Source organism: Spermophilus citellus (assembly GCF_964194105.1).
Source record: "Spermophilus citellus genome assembly, chromosome: 3".
NCBI lineage: Eukaryota > Metazoa > Chordata > Mammalia > Rodentia > Sciuridae > Spermophilus > Spermophilus citellus.
The window spans coordinates 5,059,540-5,075,578 of record NC_138184.1 but is presented as its reverse complement, the minus strand read 5'-3'; the positions used below and the strand labels follow the sequence as shown (position 1 = coordinate 5,075,578).

Genomic DNA, 16,039 nt, shown 5'->3' with positions numbered 1-16,039 from the left:
CAAGAAACTGAGCTCCACAAGTCCACATCAGGGGTTAACAATGCAAAAAGCTTCAAGAGGACAACCAGGCAACATACATTCTCTCCCCCAAGGTATCATCCCTCCTCCTCCCCAGAATAACCATGTCAATGTGCCACCACTTGATGGCGGCATTCTCCAAATGAAAAACAAACTTCAGGGCAAGACTAGTCCACACCCAGCCTGGTATCGCTTCGCCCTCCTGTTCTGGGTCGGAACCAATAGGTGTCTTCTCAAAGTGCTGTATAAGAGCGAGCTCCTCCGCTCTGGTTCTTGGAGCAAATAGTTTGCGGGTCTGTCAGTCCCTGTCAATCAAACATTGTCAGATCCCTGAACCGACTGTAGTGGAATCACTGAACTGACTCAATCCTCGCCCTCAGGCTCCGCCCCTTCTCGATCTCGCCCAACCACAGGTCTGAACTTCACAGGAGTGCCCGCCCCCTGGGCCTCCTTTGAGGCCACCCACATCCAGTCATATGCTCCGTTTTTCCAAAACCCTGCCCTATCAGAAGACAAGCTCTTTAGAAATTCCCGGGGGACCGCTATTAGGCCCCGCCCTTACCACGGACGGCTTTGTTGCTCGCTCGCGTTCTCTCTCCGCCCCAATTACGTCATACCCAATCAGAAAGCTCTCCCTCTCTGAAACCCCGCCCGCTGGGCCGGCTTTTCTCGGGACCACGGTGCACTAGGCGGTCGCGGCGGTTGACGCCATCCGGCCGCGCCGCGAGAAGGTCACACGGGGTCTTCCAACATGGCGGCGGCGGCGCTGCGGGGTGGCTGGTGCCGCTGTCCGCGGGTGAGCGGACTTGCGGGGCTGGCGAGTGGGTTTAGGGGGCTCTGGGTGCGCAGCCTCCGAGACCTCCTCCTCAGGCCCTCGGCTCTCGTAGCCCTTCCCGTGGAGGCTTGGGGTTGGGTCTTTGGGTCACCTGAGGCCGGGCCAGAGAGCACGTAGCGAGGCCTGAGCGAGGGGACCGAGCACACCAAGCTGGGGGCGGCAGTGCGCAGAGCCTGAAGGGGAGCTAGTCACCTCTCTCTCATCAGACTCCATGTGCACGGGGAAGTGAATGGTGGTTCGAGCGACAGTGCCCCTTGGAGAAAAGTAGCCAGGTGAAAGCAAAGAAAGTGACATTCACAGCTTGCGTTCAAATGCCAGGTCTTCTACCGAGGGCATTTCCAACATCGCCTCTCCTCACGCCCAGCGTGGAAGTGCGGGACTTATTTCTCGCCCTAAGATTGAGAACTCTCGGGTCCGTAGGGCGATGGGAATCAGGGCTTGTAATGCACACTCAGAAGCTAGTGTATCATGTTGCGATCCTTTCGTCCTGTGTCATTAGTTGAAGGAACTAGAAACTCAGAAGAGTTAAGCCACCTGCCCACAGTCCTAGAGCTATTAGGTGACTGACAGGTCCAAAACATGGATCAACCTGAATACAGAGCCTTGGATTAAGAGGAAGGAAAATGTTTCACAGGAAGCTGAATATCAGGATAAAAAGTGTCTTTGAATCAGTATTGATTACTCCTTAGAGGTTGAATTTACACGTGTTTGGATTGGGCAAATTTGAGATTAGGTGAAACTAAACTCAGGTTTCATCCTAGCATGAGATTTCTCTCCCAGGTTAAATAGCTTCTTTTACTTCATAGGATTGCTGATGTTACTGCTTCTGGAATCAGTGGGTGTAAGCATATAGAGACGTAAAACAAGTTATTTACATTCCCAAGAGTTATCCTTGACTAACCGTCAGGCAGTAGTGGTACTTGTGTAAATTTGGGATGTTGCAGGTGGTTGCCAGAACTGGTAGGGAATAGAGAAAGAAAAGGCCCAGGAAATGGAAGAGTGGTTCTATTAGGTCATTTGATTTTAGTGCACTAGGCTTCAGTGTTTGATGTTAGGGTGCAGAGTAGAATAGAATCCAGCTTAACATTCATCATTTGGTAAGAGAAGAAAGTGCCTTTCACATGAAATTGACTGGGGTTTTTCCCAGAATGACTCCACTAAATTGCTCTGCTTGCAGCCCAACTTTTGACCAGGACATTGCAGGTTTATTTCAGCATTGTCGGTGGGGCAGTAAGTTATGAGTTTGCCTCTGAAAATTCAGGTCTGTTGTCTTTGGAGGCTAGCAAGAGTGGGGTGGGCTTGTGACAGAAGACTGCTTGCCACTGGCATGGAAGTTTAGCATGTCCTCTTTCAGGCTAAGGGATTAAGTTGTACTGATACATTTAGCCTTCTTCCCCACAGGTTGACATTTCCTGGGACCTCTGACCCCCAGTCCCTACTTCCCAGTTTCAGAGGCAGGAATATGCCTTGGAAGTGCAGATGTAGCATTTTCTCTTTTCTATCAGATTCCATTGGCTTCTCAGACTTGGGAAGATTGCAGATTGTCTAGCATACGGCAAACACTTGGTCAAAATTGGCAAATGCATTGCAGGTGACGACAGCATTTTTGAGTGGTCTGCTTACTTCCTAGACAAACTATTTTTTGAATGGACCTTTCTCCTTTTTCTTCCAATTAGAGATGCCTTGGCAGTGGAGTCCAGTTTCTTTCCAGCCACAATCTACCCCATGGTTCAGCCTACCAGATATGCCGGCCAGGTGGAGAGCTGCCACTGGTAAGTGGCATCCCGATACCATGCTCATGATACCAGGGGTATGTCAATGGTGTGCCTCTGTGCCCAGGTTGTTTGAAGATGTAGAGCCCAGTGTGCCAGATCTTCTCAGGATGCCAGGAAGTGCTTGGGCAGCATCCTGCTTGATGTTGTTGGGGATCGGGTACTCGTACCTCACAGAGTAGCACACTTGAGTGCTCTGATGACTAGAAAAGGCCCCTGTGTTGCGCCAAATTTTTTTATCCCCATTGCCTCTGACCTTGGGTCCCTCATCAGACACAGTTGTCCCCTTTATTGGGAGACAGCCCTTTAGGCATTGAATCAGAGTCACTCTGATGTTTCTGGACTTCACTTTGTCCTGGTCACTTCTCTTTGCCCATGCTTCTGTTAGTATCACAACTATGAGTGAGACTGGAAGCCCCAATGTATGCTGGGGCAACCTACACCCTCTCTTCCTACACCCAAGGCCTCAACTCAGCTAATTCCTTGCAGGCAGCTAATTACCCCCCTGATTCTGTTCTGGAATCTGCGGATATAGGACAGGCCCCATGATTCTTTTCCTTAGTTGTGCAGTCCCCTACACCCACAGTTTGCAGCCCTAGAATATATGGAAGGGCTGGTGCAAGATGGCAGAATCCCTGAAGGTCTTAGGACCTGGACTTCCTTTGGAGAAAGGCTGGGATGGGAATGAGGCTGCAGCCTACCAACCAGAGGCCTGGCCATCTCTCCAAAGAGAGCACGAGGGTAGCTGCTGCTTTCTCTTTTGGCTTGATAAAGGCCAGGGAGGCAGTCAACTTTGATGTTGGGAAAGCAGCCCCTCAGCTATTGTGGCATATACTAAATGAGGTAAACACATCTGGCGACTTCCCTGTGTTGACTCTCTTACATCACTTTTTAAGCATTTTTAAAATTATTTTTATTGAGCCCTTTTGTTGCTATACATATAGCAAAGCAGAATTTAAGTCCAGCTTTGACCTGAAGCATGTACCCCTAAGTAGTGTGTGACATTGGCTCCTGTATTTGGAGCTGCACCTTGGTTTCTCTCTGCATCTGGATGTGTTGGGTTTTCCCAAGATGCAGGCTCTCTGTGACTCTTCTCCTATGGGCTAAGAAAGGGAGGTTTGTGATGGTCACTGGGCTCTTGGGTGACATGGATGAGAGCTGGATACCAGAAATGGCCAAAGTTTTCCTAGAGGGGCCAGGAAGAGTAGAAGCCCTGTGCTGGATTTTGGAATTAGGACCTACAGAGTTCTTCACAGTTTATCCCTGGGATGAGAGTCCCTTCCGTGTTGTTGACTTTTGCTTTGGGTTCATGTGAGGATATTTGAATCCTCGTGAGGACCTAGCCTAGCCATTTGTCCTTTGTTTCTTCTGGTGAGGAAGGAGACTGTGTTTTGTTTTGCCTTAAATAGACTTTCTTTTAAAACAGTTTTAGGTTTATAGGAAAACTGAACAAAAAGTATAGAGACTTCCCATCTACCTCCTCCCCACTATCTGGGCACATTGTTTGCCTTGTTATTCAAGTCTAGTATGTGGGGGTATCTGTTACAATTGATAAGCTAGTATTGATACATTGTTATTTACTGAAGTCCATTGTTTACCTTTGGGATTTTTTTGGGGGGGCATTGGGGATTGAATCCAGGGGTGCTTTATCACTACATCTGCAGCCCTTTTTATATATGTTTTTTAAAATCTTGGGCTGGGGTTGTGGCTCAGTGATAGAGTGCTAGCCCTGCGTATGTGAGGCCCTGGGTTCAAAACTCAGGACCACATTAAAAAAAAAAAATGAATAAAATAAAGCTATAAAAAGAGTTACCTCATTTTTAAAAAAAATCTTTAAGTTGTAGATGGAATCATGTCTTTGTTTGTTTATTTTTATGTGGTGCTGAGTTGAACCCAGTGCATTCCATGTGCTAGGCAAGCACTCTACCACTGAGCCACAATCTCAGCCCCCTTTTTATGTTTAGAGACAGGGTCTTGCTAAGTCGAGGGCTTTGCTAAGTGGTCCTCCTGCTTTAGCTTCCTAAATTGCGGGGATTGCAGGTGTGTGCACCCCTGCCTGGCTGGGACCACTTCTGTGTTGTACATTCTGTGGCTCCTGACAAATGAATCCTGTTGACTGTTATACCACAACATGTGTCCAGGTTCATACACAGTAGTTTCACTCCTAGAGATCTCTGTGCTTTGCCTGTTCATCGCTCCTTCCCCCAATCCCCAGCAACCACTGATCAGTTTTTCCAGAGAGTCATAGAGTTGGAATTATGCAGTCTGGAGCCTTTTCAGATTGGCTTCTTTTTTTTTTTTTTTTTTTTTTTTTTTGGTACGGAGTATTGAACTCAGGGGCACTCAACCCCTGAGCCACGTCCCCAGCCCTTTTCTGTATTTTATTTAGAGACAACATCTTACTGAGTTGCTTAGCGCCCTCGCCATTGCTGGCTTTGAACTCAAAATCTTCCTGCCTTAGCCTCCTGAGCCATTGGGATTAACAGGCATGTGCCACTGTGCCCTGAAGATTACTTCATTAACACTTAGTAGTGTACATTTCAGGTTTCCTTGTGGCTTAAGAGTTCATTTCTCAATATTCCACTGTTGGATGTGCAGTTTCCCTTGGTATCTGCCAGGGATTGGTTCCATGACCCCTATAGATAACACAATCTGAGTAGGCTCAATAAAATGGCACAATATTTGCATAGAATCTGCACAATCCTCCCCTAGACTATAAATATCTCTAAATTACTTAAAATATCTAGTGAAGTAAATGCTGTGGAGATAGCATTTATTTATGGAATAATAAGGAGAAAGTCTGTACATGTTCAGTATAGATGCAGTTTCTGGGGATTAAACTCAGAGGTGTTCTACCACCAGCTCTTTTTATTTTTAAGACAGGTTATAGCTAAGTTGCCTGGGCTGGCTTTGAACTTGTGATCTTTCTGCTTCAGCTTCCCCAGTCTCTGGGATCATAGGCATGTGCCACTGCACCCAGCTTCTTTTTTAAAATGTATTTATGTGTGTTTGGTTGAATTCCAAAATATGGAACCTGTGGATACAAAGGGCTAACTGTACCACACTTTATGATCAGGTATTTCTTTAATTCATCTTCTGAGGATGTGGCTCCATGGTAGAGTGTCTTCCTGACATGTGCAAGGCCCTGGGTTTGATCCCCAGCACTGCAGAAAGGAGAGAAATAGATAAGAGATTCATTTTTGAACTTGAATCAATAAAAAAAAATTTAGAATGCCTCCCAGTCCCTCAGTAGTTACTGGGTGTTTTCATATGTGTTCTTCCAGTCTCTAACTTTTTCTTTTACATTTGTTCTAGTCCAAATCATATTCCTCTGGAAACAGAAAGGGTTTTCTGTCTGGCTTGGTAGATAACATAAAACAAGAATTGGCCAAAAACAAAGAGATGAAAGAAAGTATAAAAAAATTCCGGGATGAAGCCAAGAAGCTGGAAGAGTCTGATGCGCTCCAGGAAGCCAGAAGGAAATATGTGAGTCCCTTTGCTCTGTCCCTCCACCCCGCCCCCCTTCCACACTTGTTTCCAGGGCAGGGCCCTGTGGTTGAGGAAGGGGTTGCTTGTGAGGAGGTGAGGCTGCTGCACTGATGAGGAGTTCCCAGGGGACAGGAGTAGGTTGCCCAGGTCTCTTGTTTCTGCGGTTTCTGTGCAGTGCACTTTGTGTCGTTGCTGGGGTGTAGCTCAGTGGTAGAGTTGTGCTTAACATGCACGAGGCTCTGGTTCCACCCCCTGTCGCCTTCCCCACCCCCCACTCCCACCCACACAGTCCACAGATCATCAGCATCAGCTTCTCCTGGGAACTGTGAGACAGTCTTGGAGTCTCACTCTCCTAACCAGCTGGGTCACGTCTACATTGGGTCATCTATGGCACATGATCTTTTAGATGTACTGCTCCTGAGAACTTTTGTTTGTAGTGGTAGAAACTGGGTTACAATGCCAGGGTCATTATCAATTACCATTGCTGACTTTTATTGAGCAGCTGCCAAGCACCAGCCTGGACTTGACTCGGCAACCTTTATGTGAACACCACGTAAGGGCTTTGCAGGAGGACAGCTTACCCATCCTAAAGATGAGTGGCTGAGCCTCAGGGCATACTTGCCCCAGGTTGCTTGGTATTTTATTTTATTTTTATTTTTATATATTTTTTTAATGTACCAGGGATTGAACCCAGGGGCACTTAACCACTAAGACACATCCCTGGCCCTTTTAGTTGTTTTTATTTAGAGAGAGGGTTTCACTGAGTTTCTTAGGGTCTCGCTAAATTGCTGAAACTATTTGAACTTGCGATCCTCCTGGCTCAGTCTCCCAAGTTGCTGGGATTATGGGCTTGCACCACCACACCTGGTTTGGTATTTTATTCTGTTGATCCCTAGCAGGTCATGGAAGAGGCCTTTTCCCTGAGTGTCCCCAAGTTGCTCACTAGGATGGAATGCCTCACTGAGTGTGCAGCTAGATGGCAAATCATTAGGAAGGGCTGATTTGGGGATAGCAGGCTGAGGTTGGGGGAGGTGGCCAGGGTGGAAGGCAGAGTAAGAGAAGATGAAGCCAAGAGCCGCCCTTCAAGATAACACTGCTGCCAAGTGGATAGGGAACTACCTCCTGCCACCCAGAGGAAGACCCAGGGCTGGGGTGCCCGTGCTCTGGAGGTGGCTGCCAGGTGGACCTAGGCTGCTGGCTTTGGCAAGGAGCCTGCAGTTGCTGAGACACCAGCCCAGCTGTGGGCTGTGTGGAACCCATGGGGGAGGCCTCTGGGCCTCTGTGGGGAGTTTGGGCTACAGAGAAAGTGCCTCCTGGGGCCTTTGGTTATAAGGTAAAGCTCACTTGTGTAGGAATAAAAAGAAGCCATGTTCTTTATCACAGAAAACCATCGAGTCGGAGACTGTGCGAACCAGCGAGGCGATAAAAAAGAAGCTGGGGGAGCTGACGGGGACAGTGAAGGAGGTAATGGGCAGATGTGGCCAGGAGTCCTCTGGGGTCACAGTAACCCTGGGTCCAGGGGGCGTTGACAGCAGGGGGAACGGGCTTGTGATGGGCTGGCCTGGCAATGGTGTGGTGAGTGTGCGGAGGACTGTGGTGGCAGCCACACTGTCCGGGAGGCTTCTGGAGTGGAGGGCAGCTGGGGTGAGGCAGGACTATGGCCCATCTGCTGGACGCTGATGACGTTGCCCCCATTTAAGGGTGAGGTGGATGTGAGACACCAGGAGGGACAGCCTGGGTGCAGGTCTGAGGACCTGGCATCGGGCACCCTCACCGCCACTCTCACCCTGCACTGCTGCTCCTTGGAGTCCCTGTTGCGGGTGGTTCCCTGCCCTCTGGAGGACTCCTACCTATTTGGGGGAGAGGTCATTAAACCCAGTATTTGGCCTGGAGCCCAGGGGTTCTGTACCCCAGAAATTGAATGCAGTGTTCTTGAGTGTGTATTGCTGGTCTCAGCTTTAAGTGGTGGACCTGTTGAGGTCTGGGTGGGTGCTGTGTGAATGCCCATCTCTCCATCTGTCTCAGTAGAGTCTTGACGAAGTTAGCAAGAGTGACCTTGGCCGAAAGATCAAGGAGGGGATGGAAGAAGCTGCCAAGACAGCCAAGCAGTCTGCCGAGACTGTGTCCAAGGGAGGGGAGAAGCTGGGCAAGACGGCGGCCTTCAAGGCCCTCTCCCAGGTGAGTGGAGCTGAGCCAGGCAGCATGGCAGCCGGGGTGGCGTCTGGGTGAGGCTGGTGGTCACCCAGGCATTCACAGGTCTGCTGCTCTCCTTCAGGGGGTAGAGTCTGTGAAGAAGGAGATCGACCAGAGTGTTCTGGGGCAGACTGGGCCTTACCGCAGGCCTGAACGGCTGAGGAAAAGGACGGAGTTTTCAGGAGAGAAGTTCAAAGAAGAGAAAGTCTTTGAGCCCAACGAGTAGGTCCCAGACCGCCCTGACGCCATCCTCAGGATCATGCCTGTGGTCTGCCACGGCCTGGTCTCTGCTTGGGCTTTCTGGCTCCCTCAGGAAAATTGGAAGGAGCCAGAAGGGTGGGACAGAGGGAGAAGAGAGGGCAGGAGGTGAGGATGGGGTCATCGTGGCTGTGGGCCTGGGGTCGCCCTCTGCTGTCCCTCCCATGGTAATGGGAGGGCCCAGCGGCACCAGGGCTGCAGCTCACACCAGTGTCCTGCCCAGGGAGGCTCTGGGAGTCGTGCTACACAAGGACTCCAAGTGGTACCAGCAGTGGAAGGACTTCAAAGACAACAACGTGGTATTCAATCGTGAGTACAGCCCTCCTGTCAAGTTCTGGCAGGGTGATGGTAGTGGACACTGGTCAGTGTGCCCACTCTGGCCACTGGACAGATTTCCATTTTGTAGAAATGGAGACCGTTTACAAAGGGCTGGTCATCTTTATGAGGCCACCTGATGGTTCAGTTATAGATTCTGCTACCAAGATGCCAGGCAATTGCTCCCTCATAGAATGGTCAGGACACCAGGAACCCTGTGCTTCCAGAGGTCAGGGCCAACCCAGGGCCCCGTGGCAGCCACTGGGGCTGGAGTTGCCTTGTGCTGGGCATGGGATTTCCCAGGTGCTGAGCCAGATAGCCACCAGGCCACTTGCCCTTGTCCCTTGTCTTGGGAGGACCACTAGAGGCCTCTGTTTCCTTTGTAGTGGAAGCCACAGCCAGCAGGGGTGGCAACCCATAACTTGCACAGCCCCTCTAGGGCCCCAGCCGAGGGTCTCCGTGACCTCGCCAGTTAGGTCAGCAGGCAGCAGTCCTGGGCACAGATAAGGAGGCAGGCTCAGAGATCCCCTCTGGGGCACAGTCGTGTCCGGGGTGGGTCTCACAGGGGATGTAGGGAGTCCCCAGAAGCTGTGGAGCTGGGCAGCTTTCTGGAAAGGGCCCTTCTCAACCCCCCTCCCCCACAGGGTTCTTTGAGATGAAGATGAAGTATGATGAGAGTGACAACGTGCTCATCCGAGCATCCCGGGCCCTGACCGATAGGGTCACTGACCTGCTGGGTGAGTGCTGTGCTGCAGGAGGGGTCCCCCACACCTGGCAGGCAGTGGGGAGGGAACCAGGGTCCTGACTCACCCCAGGCTCTGGTTCCCATAGGAGGCCTGTTCTCCAAGACGGAGATGTCAGAGGTGCTCACTGAGATCCTGCGGGTGGACCCGGCCTTCGACAAGGACCGGTTTCTGAAGCAGTGCGAGAATGACATCATCCCCAACGTCCTGGAGGTGCTTGCCACGCCCTAGCAGGGCCCCTCCTGGGGTAGTTGGTTCTCTGGCCAACTTCTTCCTACCCAGGCAGCACTCTGGGTCCAAGTCTAGTGTCCCCAGGGGAGCGTGGCCGCTGGAACTGTCTTCTGAGCAGATACTTCTAGGCTCCTACCTGGCTGCAGCTGCCCCACAGGCCTGCCCTCTGCCTTGTCCAGGGTACAGATACCTAACTACGTGCACCCATGACAGGGTCTCAGGAGGGGGCTTGACCCTACCGTGGTCCACGCTGCTCCAGGGATGGTGACAGTTGGGGGTTGTGCCTTGCCCAGAGTTGGCTGCTCCAGGAATGAGTCTTCCTTCCTCCTTGTGGTCAGGCAGCACCCTGCCTCCCCGGAACCCTGTCCTGCGTCTCCTAGTGTCACTTCCCTTCTCCCTGCCTGAGGCTGTTCCTCACAGGTGCCCGGGAGTGGCCTTCCGGGGTCAGGGAGAAGCAGGCACCCACTGCACTCACGCTCTAACAGGGTGCTCCAGCCACACCCATAACCGAGGGACATTTCCTGGGCCTTGTCCCTGGCAATCCCACAATCCACATTGAGCTGCTCTTGTTCCCCCGTTCGTCTGTGAGGAGGGGGGTGTTGCTTAAGTCGGACTGTAGCCACCCACCTGCCAAGGCCAGTTGTCTTTCTCTGCCTCTTTGTAACCCTTGGGGTGTGACAGGAGCCTGGGCAGCCCCCACCCAGCCGGGCCAGGCTTTCTTCAGGCCTGTTGTGGGACCACAGGAAGTCCTTCCGCTCCCATGTCCTTTTCACCACTCAGGCAGGGAGGTGGGTGCTGGGCCTCGGCCTGGCCACAGTTTCTCCTTCAGAGCTTGGCTCCTTCCTGCCCCTTGCCCCTCTCCCGGCACTTCCCTTACCTTCCTAGATCCAACCCTGAGCCAGGTTCCTGTGGAAATGTCCTTCTCTAGACTCACACTCACAGGCTGAGGGGCCAGGGGTCTTTGAGGAAAGGCCTCCACCAGAGAATGTTCTCAAGAGTTCTACCTCAAAAGCCCACTTAGTTCTCACACTTTTTTTTTTCTTTTCCCTTTTTAGGCCATGATTTCTGGAGAGCTCGACATTCTCAAAGATTGGTGCTATGAAGCTGTGAGTACTGTTTTTTTCTTTCTCTCTTTTTCTGCCAAAAAAAAAAAAAAAAAAAACCAGAAAGGCTAGGTGTGGCTCAGTGGTAGAGTGCTTGCCCAGCAAGGCCCTGGGTTCCATCCCCAGGCCCCCCACCCCCCAAAAGACCACGTGTGAAGAAGGCCTGCTTGGCTAGCTTGAGGATGGGACAGCAGGACGACCCTGGCTCTGGAAGGGAGCGAGTCTGTGTCAGATGCTTCGCTGGCACAGAGCCACAGCCCGCCCCCCATCTCTCCCTCAGCAAATGTGTCTGTGCCCATGAGTGCCACACCAGAGGTGCTCGCCCCATGCAGAGCCCATGGCCAGCCTTCCAGCCCTCCTTCTGCACATGCATCTTTGCCCGTGGGCGTCAGGTCCTCTGCTTGCAGACAGAAGCTCCTTAGTAAGAAAGGGTTCCTCCTACTCAGTGCCAAGGGACAACCTGATGTCACGGAGCTGCCAGTTTTCCTGGGCCTCCTGCCCAACCCCCCTCATCTTAAATTAATTTTGATTAAGAGCCAAGCATGTGGTGCACGCCTGTCATCACAGCTGCTTTGTAGGCCGAAGCAGGAGGATCTCAAGTGAGACCCTATCTCAAAAATTAAAAGGGCTGGGATGTGATTCAATGGTAGAGTGCCACTGGGTTCAAGTCCCAATACCACCTTTTTTTTTTTTTTTTTAATTAAAGAGCCATAATTGATTTAAGCTATGGAGTAAAGGTAAGGTTTCCAGGATGGCCTGTTGAGCATCTTTTCCTGCTCTGGTCAGGTGGCCGTAAAGATATGATGCAGGACCCTGTGGCCAAGGTGGCCTGGGGCACAGGCTTGGAGTCCAGGGGTCAAGCAGAGGGTGAAAAAGGTCAGTGAATTACCCTGGGTAAAGAAACCAGATGTTCCCTTGGCACTCCTGAATTTCACGCATGGCGGGTACCTCACTAACCTGGCTCACCTGTCCCCTGAGCCAGACTTTATCACCACACCTACCTCACTGGGGTGCAGGGGTACACTGCCAACCTAGATGTACAAAGCACCTGGCAATCTTACAAGATTACAATCTTACAATCTTACAAGAACAAGGCTGTTCTTACAAGATCTACTGCCCAGGGAGGAGCAGCACGTCCTGACAAGGCCCGGCTGCTTCCCAGGGTCAGTGCTCGGGGCCTTGGGGCCACCATCAGAGTCAGCACAAGGAGGCTGGGCAGGTATCCCCAGAGCAAACACTGTCTGCCCCGCTCCTGGCAGCCTCCCCATGCCTGTGGAGCTCCCAGCGCCTATCTGCTCAGGCCATCTTGCCTCACCCTCCTCACTCTCCCTGAGCTGCCTCTTTGGCCATATGCTTTGTTTTTCCTCCCCAGCTTCTTTGAAGCAATTTGGACTTTTTTTTTTTTTTTTTTTTTTTTTTTTTTTTTTGGCTCATTCTATTCTGCACCCTGCTCACAAACAACTTGGAAAAAGCAGAAGATTCTGTCAGGTTTCCCTTTTAAATACTCCCCTGCACCATGACTAATCCAGCAGGCATTTATGAGTTGTGGGTTTTTTTTTTTTTTTTTTTTAGTTTGGGACCATTAAGCTGTGGCTGATCATCTTTGCCAGAGAGCTGCTGGTGCTCCTGGAAACACAGCTGAAGTTCTAGCTGCTCACTGAGGTGTTTTTGAAATGTCATCTCTAAAAAGCCAAAAGCAGGATTGGCACGATTTTTTTTTTTCCTCTGAGAATCATTTATTTCCATAAAAAGTATATGCCTTCAGAGTGTCTTGCATCCTAGGGGCCTGCCCAGCCCAGAGAAGCTTCTAGTGAATATGTCCATAACTGCATGTGTCTTGGGGGCCGTGTCCGCAGTCTGAGAGCAGGCACAGAGCAGTGAGGGTGTCTTTTGGGGCTGGTCCATGAGAGAGGCACCCTTAGGTTTAGGACAAATCCTAGAAAAGGCATCCGGTTCCAGGCCAAGAGTCCAGCGGAGGTAAATACCCAGTGTTAGAGACCAGCCAAGGATCCGTCCCCTTGCCCTGGGAGTGCTTTGGATGGCGTTCCAGCAGAATTACTCGTTTGCTGATTAATACAGCTTTCACTTGGGAGACACACTCTTCCCATAAAGAGGAAAGTGTGTGATTCAGGCCAGCAGGTTGGTGGCACCTACCTCCTCTTGGACCCATGCTCTTGGCCTCTGCTCCCACTGTCTGCTCAACCAGGTGCCAGGGTGTGTAGACATTGGTTCCAAGTGGAGCTGAGTCTGTGACCTGCCCTGGATGGCCGTCCACACCGGCATATTGGCCTCTCATTGCAGACCTACAGTCAGCTGGCCCACCCGATCCAGCAGGCCAAGGCCCTGGGCCTCCAGTTCCACTCACGCGTCCTAGACATTGACAACATTGACGTAAGTGCCTCTGAGGGTGGAGCCCTGAGGGTGGGGGCAGTGGTCCACACAGGGGACAGGGGAAGCTTCACCTGGACTGGGACAACCTGCTGGTTAGCACCGACACTCAGTATAGGCAGGCGTTTAAATGAGCTGCAGGGTTCCTTTGCAGAAAGGGACTTCCATAGTCCTGTGGTTGGGATACAGGTGATCCCCCACTTCCGGGGTTTCAGATTTTTTTGCTTTATGATGGTGCAAAAGCATACACATTCAGTAGAAACTGTACTTAGAATTTTGATTTAAAATTCCTTGTAATAACTTCATTATAAATAGGCTTTGTGGGGGCTGGGGATGTGGCTGAAGCGGTAGAGCGCTCGCCTGGTGTGCGTGCGGCCCGGGTTCGATCCTCAGCACCACATACCAACAAAGATGTTGTGTCCGCCGAGAACTAAGAAATAAATATTAAAAATTCTCTCTCTCTCTCTCTCTCTCTCTCTCTCCTCTCTCTCTAAAAAATAAATAAATAAATAAATAGGCTTTGTGTTAGAATTTTGCCCAAATGTAGGCTAACGTAGGTGTCATGGCATGCCTGAGACAGGCTGGGCTACGCCAGGATGCGCAGTAGGCTGGGTGCATTCGGTGTGTGTTCAGCAGTGATATTTTTAACTACTTTTTTTTTTAGAGATTTTTTTTTTAATATTTTTTAGTTTTCGGTGGACACAACATCTTTATTTTATTTTATTTTATGTGGTGCTGAGGATCGACTCCAGCACCCCGCGCATGCCAGGCGAGCACGTTACTGCTTGAGCCACATCCCCAGCCCCGATTTTTAACTTCTGGTGGTTTTATCAGGATGCAACTCCATCATGCTTCCAGGAGCACCTGTGTCATTAGGCAGGTTTGGGGCACTGCCCAGACATTGCATTCCTGAGAGCCCCCAATGGCTGGTCTACCCCCGCCCCCCCGCCCCCCCCCCCCCCCCCGATTTCCTTCCTCTGGGGAGCAGTAGGAATGTCAGAGCCAGCTCCCTCTCTCTTCCCCCCTGTGGCCTTCATGCACATTCACAGTCTTTTAAGTCCTGGTCTTTGAAATTATGGGAAGAGTCTCATGGGAAATATCCCCCCACTCCTAGAAGTGGACCAGTCCTGGTCTGAGTGGCAGTGCTTCAGGAGGAAGGGCCACAGCAGGGGTCCCACCTCCAGGAGCAGCAGGGAGGGCTAGGCCCTTCTCTGAGGCTTGCTGCCCTCTCTGCTACCTGCAGCTGGCCATGGGCAAGATGATGGAGCAGGGTCCCGTGCTGATCATCACCTTCCAGGCCCAGCTGGTGATGGTGATCAGAAATCCCAAAGGCGAGGTGGTTGAGGGTGACCCGGTAAGTGGGGGAACTCTGGGGGGAAGGGGCACAACTTCCCACCCCCAAGACCCTGCCTGTGGCCACCCTGCACAGATGCCAGCTTGGAACCAGTAATTTCTGTGACCTGGTGGGAATGGGGAGAAACCCAGGACAGGAGTTTGGGCCTGGTCATCAGAGGATGCATCATCAGTTGTCCAATTTTACCAAGACCTGAGCAGTGGGACCCAGCCCAGCACCCTGATTCCTCCCTGATTCATGTGTCCTCCCCTGCCTCTCAGTAGCCCCTTGTCCCTGTTTGCCTCCTGAGCCTCAGTCCCTCATGCCCCATTCTGCTCCACAGGACAAGGTGCTGCGCATGCTGTACATGTGGGCCCTCTGCCGAGATCAGGACGAGCTCAACCCCTACGCAGCCTGGCGCCTCCTGGACATCTCTGCCTCCAGCTCAGAGCAGATCCTCTGAGCAAGGCAGCAGTGACCAGGGAGCTCTGCGGCTGGATCATGTGGGTCACATATACAGGGGCATCACCCCTGGCAACTATAGACCTCTGGGGACAGTACTCTGGTCTATGCCTGGAGCTCAGACAGGGAGTTAGAGGACCAGCTGGACAAGGAAGGGGTTGCAGGTGCCACGTGTCTGGTGGCAGGAGATGTGCCCCACAGCACCAGACTGGAGCTGCTAACAGCGGGTCACCATGGGTGCACCAGCCACACAGTGCCAACAGGCTCTCAGGAGGGGAACTCCCCCTGGGGACAGGGTGGTGGGGCAAAGGCTGCAGCTCCCAGGGGCCTGCTGGCCACACCAGCCAGGCCATTTTAGGTCTGTCTTTATCAGTGCTCTTATTTCCTGTACATAAGCCTGAGGTTTGGAAATAATAAAACACCAAAGTGCAGAAGAGCAGCTTGGATGGTCTGTGTGCTTCTCTGGGGTTGGGGGGTGGTGGCTGGTGACTGGGAGCCGCCCAGCTTGTCATGGAGAGGCCAGGTGTTCAAGGTCAGAGAAGAAACTGCAGCCTCAGAGGAGGGACTTGCCCTGGCTGGGACCCTGCCTGCTTGTTGACAGGAAGACCAGTGCCTAGGAAAAGTAGGGGGATCAACTCCCCTAGGGGATCTGCTGGGCTGGGGTCCTCAGGGATGGAGTAACTTGGCTGCCCCTACTGAGTGGTGATTGGTGGTATTAGGACCCTCCGGTCTTGGCTGAAGGGCCTGTTGGGGAGGATGGAGCTGCAGTCGCCGAGCTCGAGAGGTCCGAGGTGTCGGTGGGAGAGGAGTGGCTGCTGTTCACTCCCGGGTGAGGTTCCAAGTGCTCGCGGAGTCCTGGAGCTGGGTGTCTGCCCAGGCCTGGGGTGGGGGCCGCGTCC

At 51.9% G+C, this 16,039-nt stretch overlaps 1 protein-coding gene across 1 annotated transcript; it reads left to right on the top strand.

The window, feature by feature from the left end:
- The first annotated feature begins 673 nt into the window (after positions 1–673).
- TIMM44 (translocase of inner mitochondrial membrane 44) lies at positions 674–15,277 on the top strand. The gene is made up of 13 exons (XM_081287657.1): positions 674–814; positions 2,530–2,625; positions 5,941–6,111; positions 7,498–7,578; positions 8,143–8,292; positions 8,390–8,529; positions 8,789–8,874; positions 9,525–9,617; positions 9,712–9,836; positions 10,910–10,960; positions 13,259–13,348; positions 14,589–14,699; positions 15,022–15,277. The coding sequence occupies exons 1-13, from the start codon at positions 770–772 to the stop codon at positions 15,139–15,141; spliced, it is 1,359 nt and encodes a 452-aa protein (XP_081143783.1). The 5' UTR covers positions 674–769; the 3' UTR covers positions 15,142–15,277.
- Positions 15,278–16,039: the final 762 nt, after the last annotated feature.

Excerpts from the sequence above, each read along its gene's own strand:
- TIMM44 (XM_081287657.1), top strand. The coding sequence starts at position 770 with ATGGCGGCGGCGGCGCTGCGGGGTGGCTGGTGCCGCTGTCCGCGG. Across the intron at positions 9,618-9,711 it reads TAGGGTCACTGACCTGCTGG|GAGGCCTGTTCTCCAAGACG; the intron begins GTGAGTGCTGTG and ends TGGTTCCCATAG. Across the intron at positions 10,961-13,258 it reads AAGATTGGTGCTATGAAGCT|ACCTACAGTCAGCTGGCCCA; the intron begins GTGAGTACTGTT and ends CTCTCATTGCAG.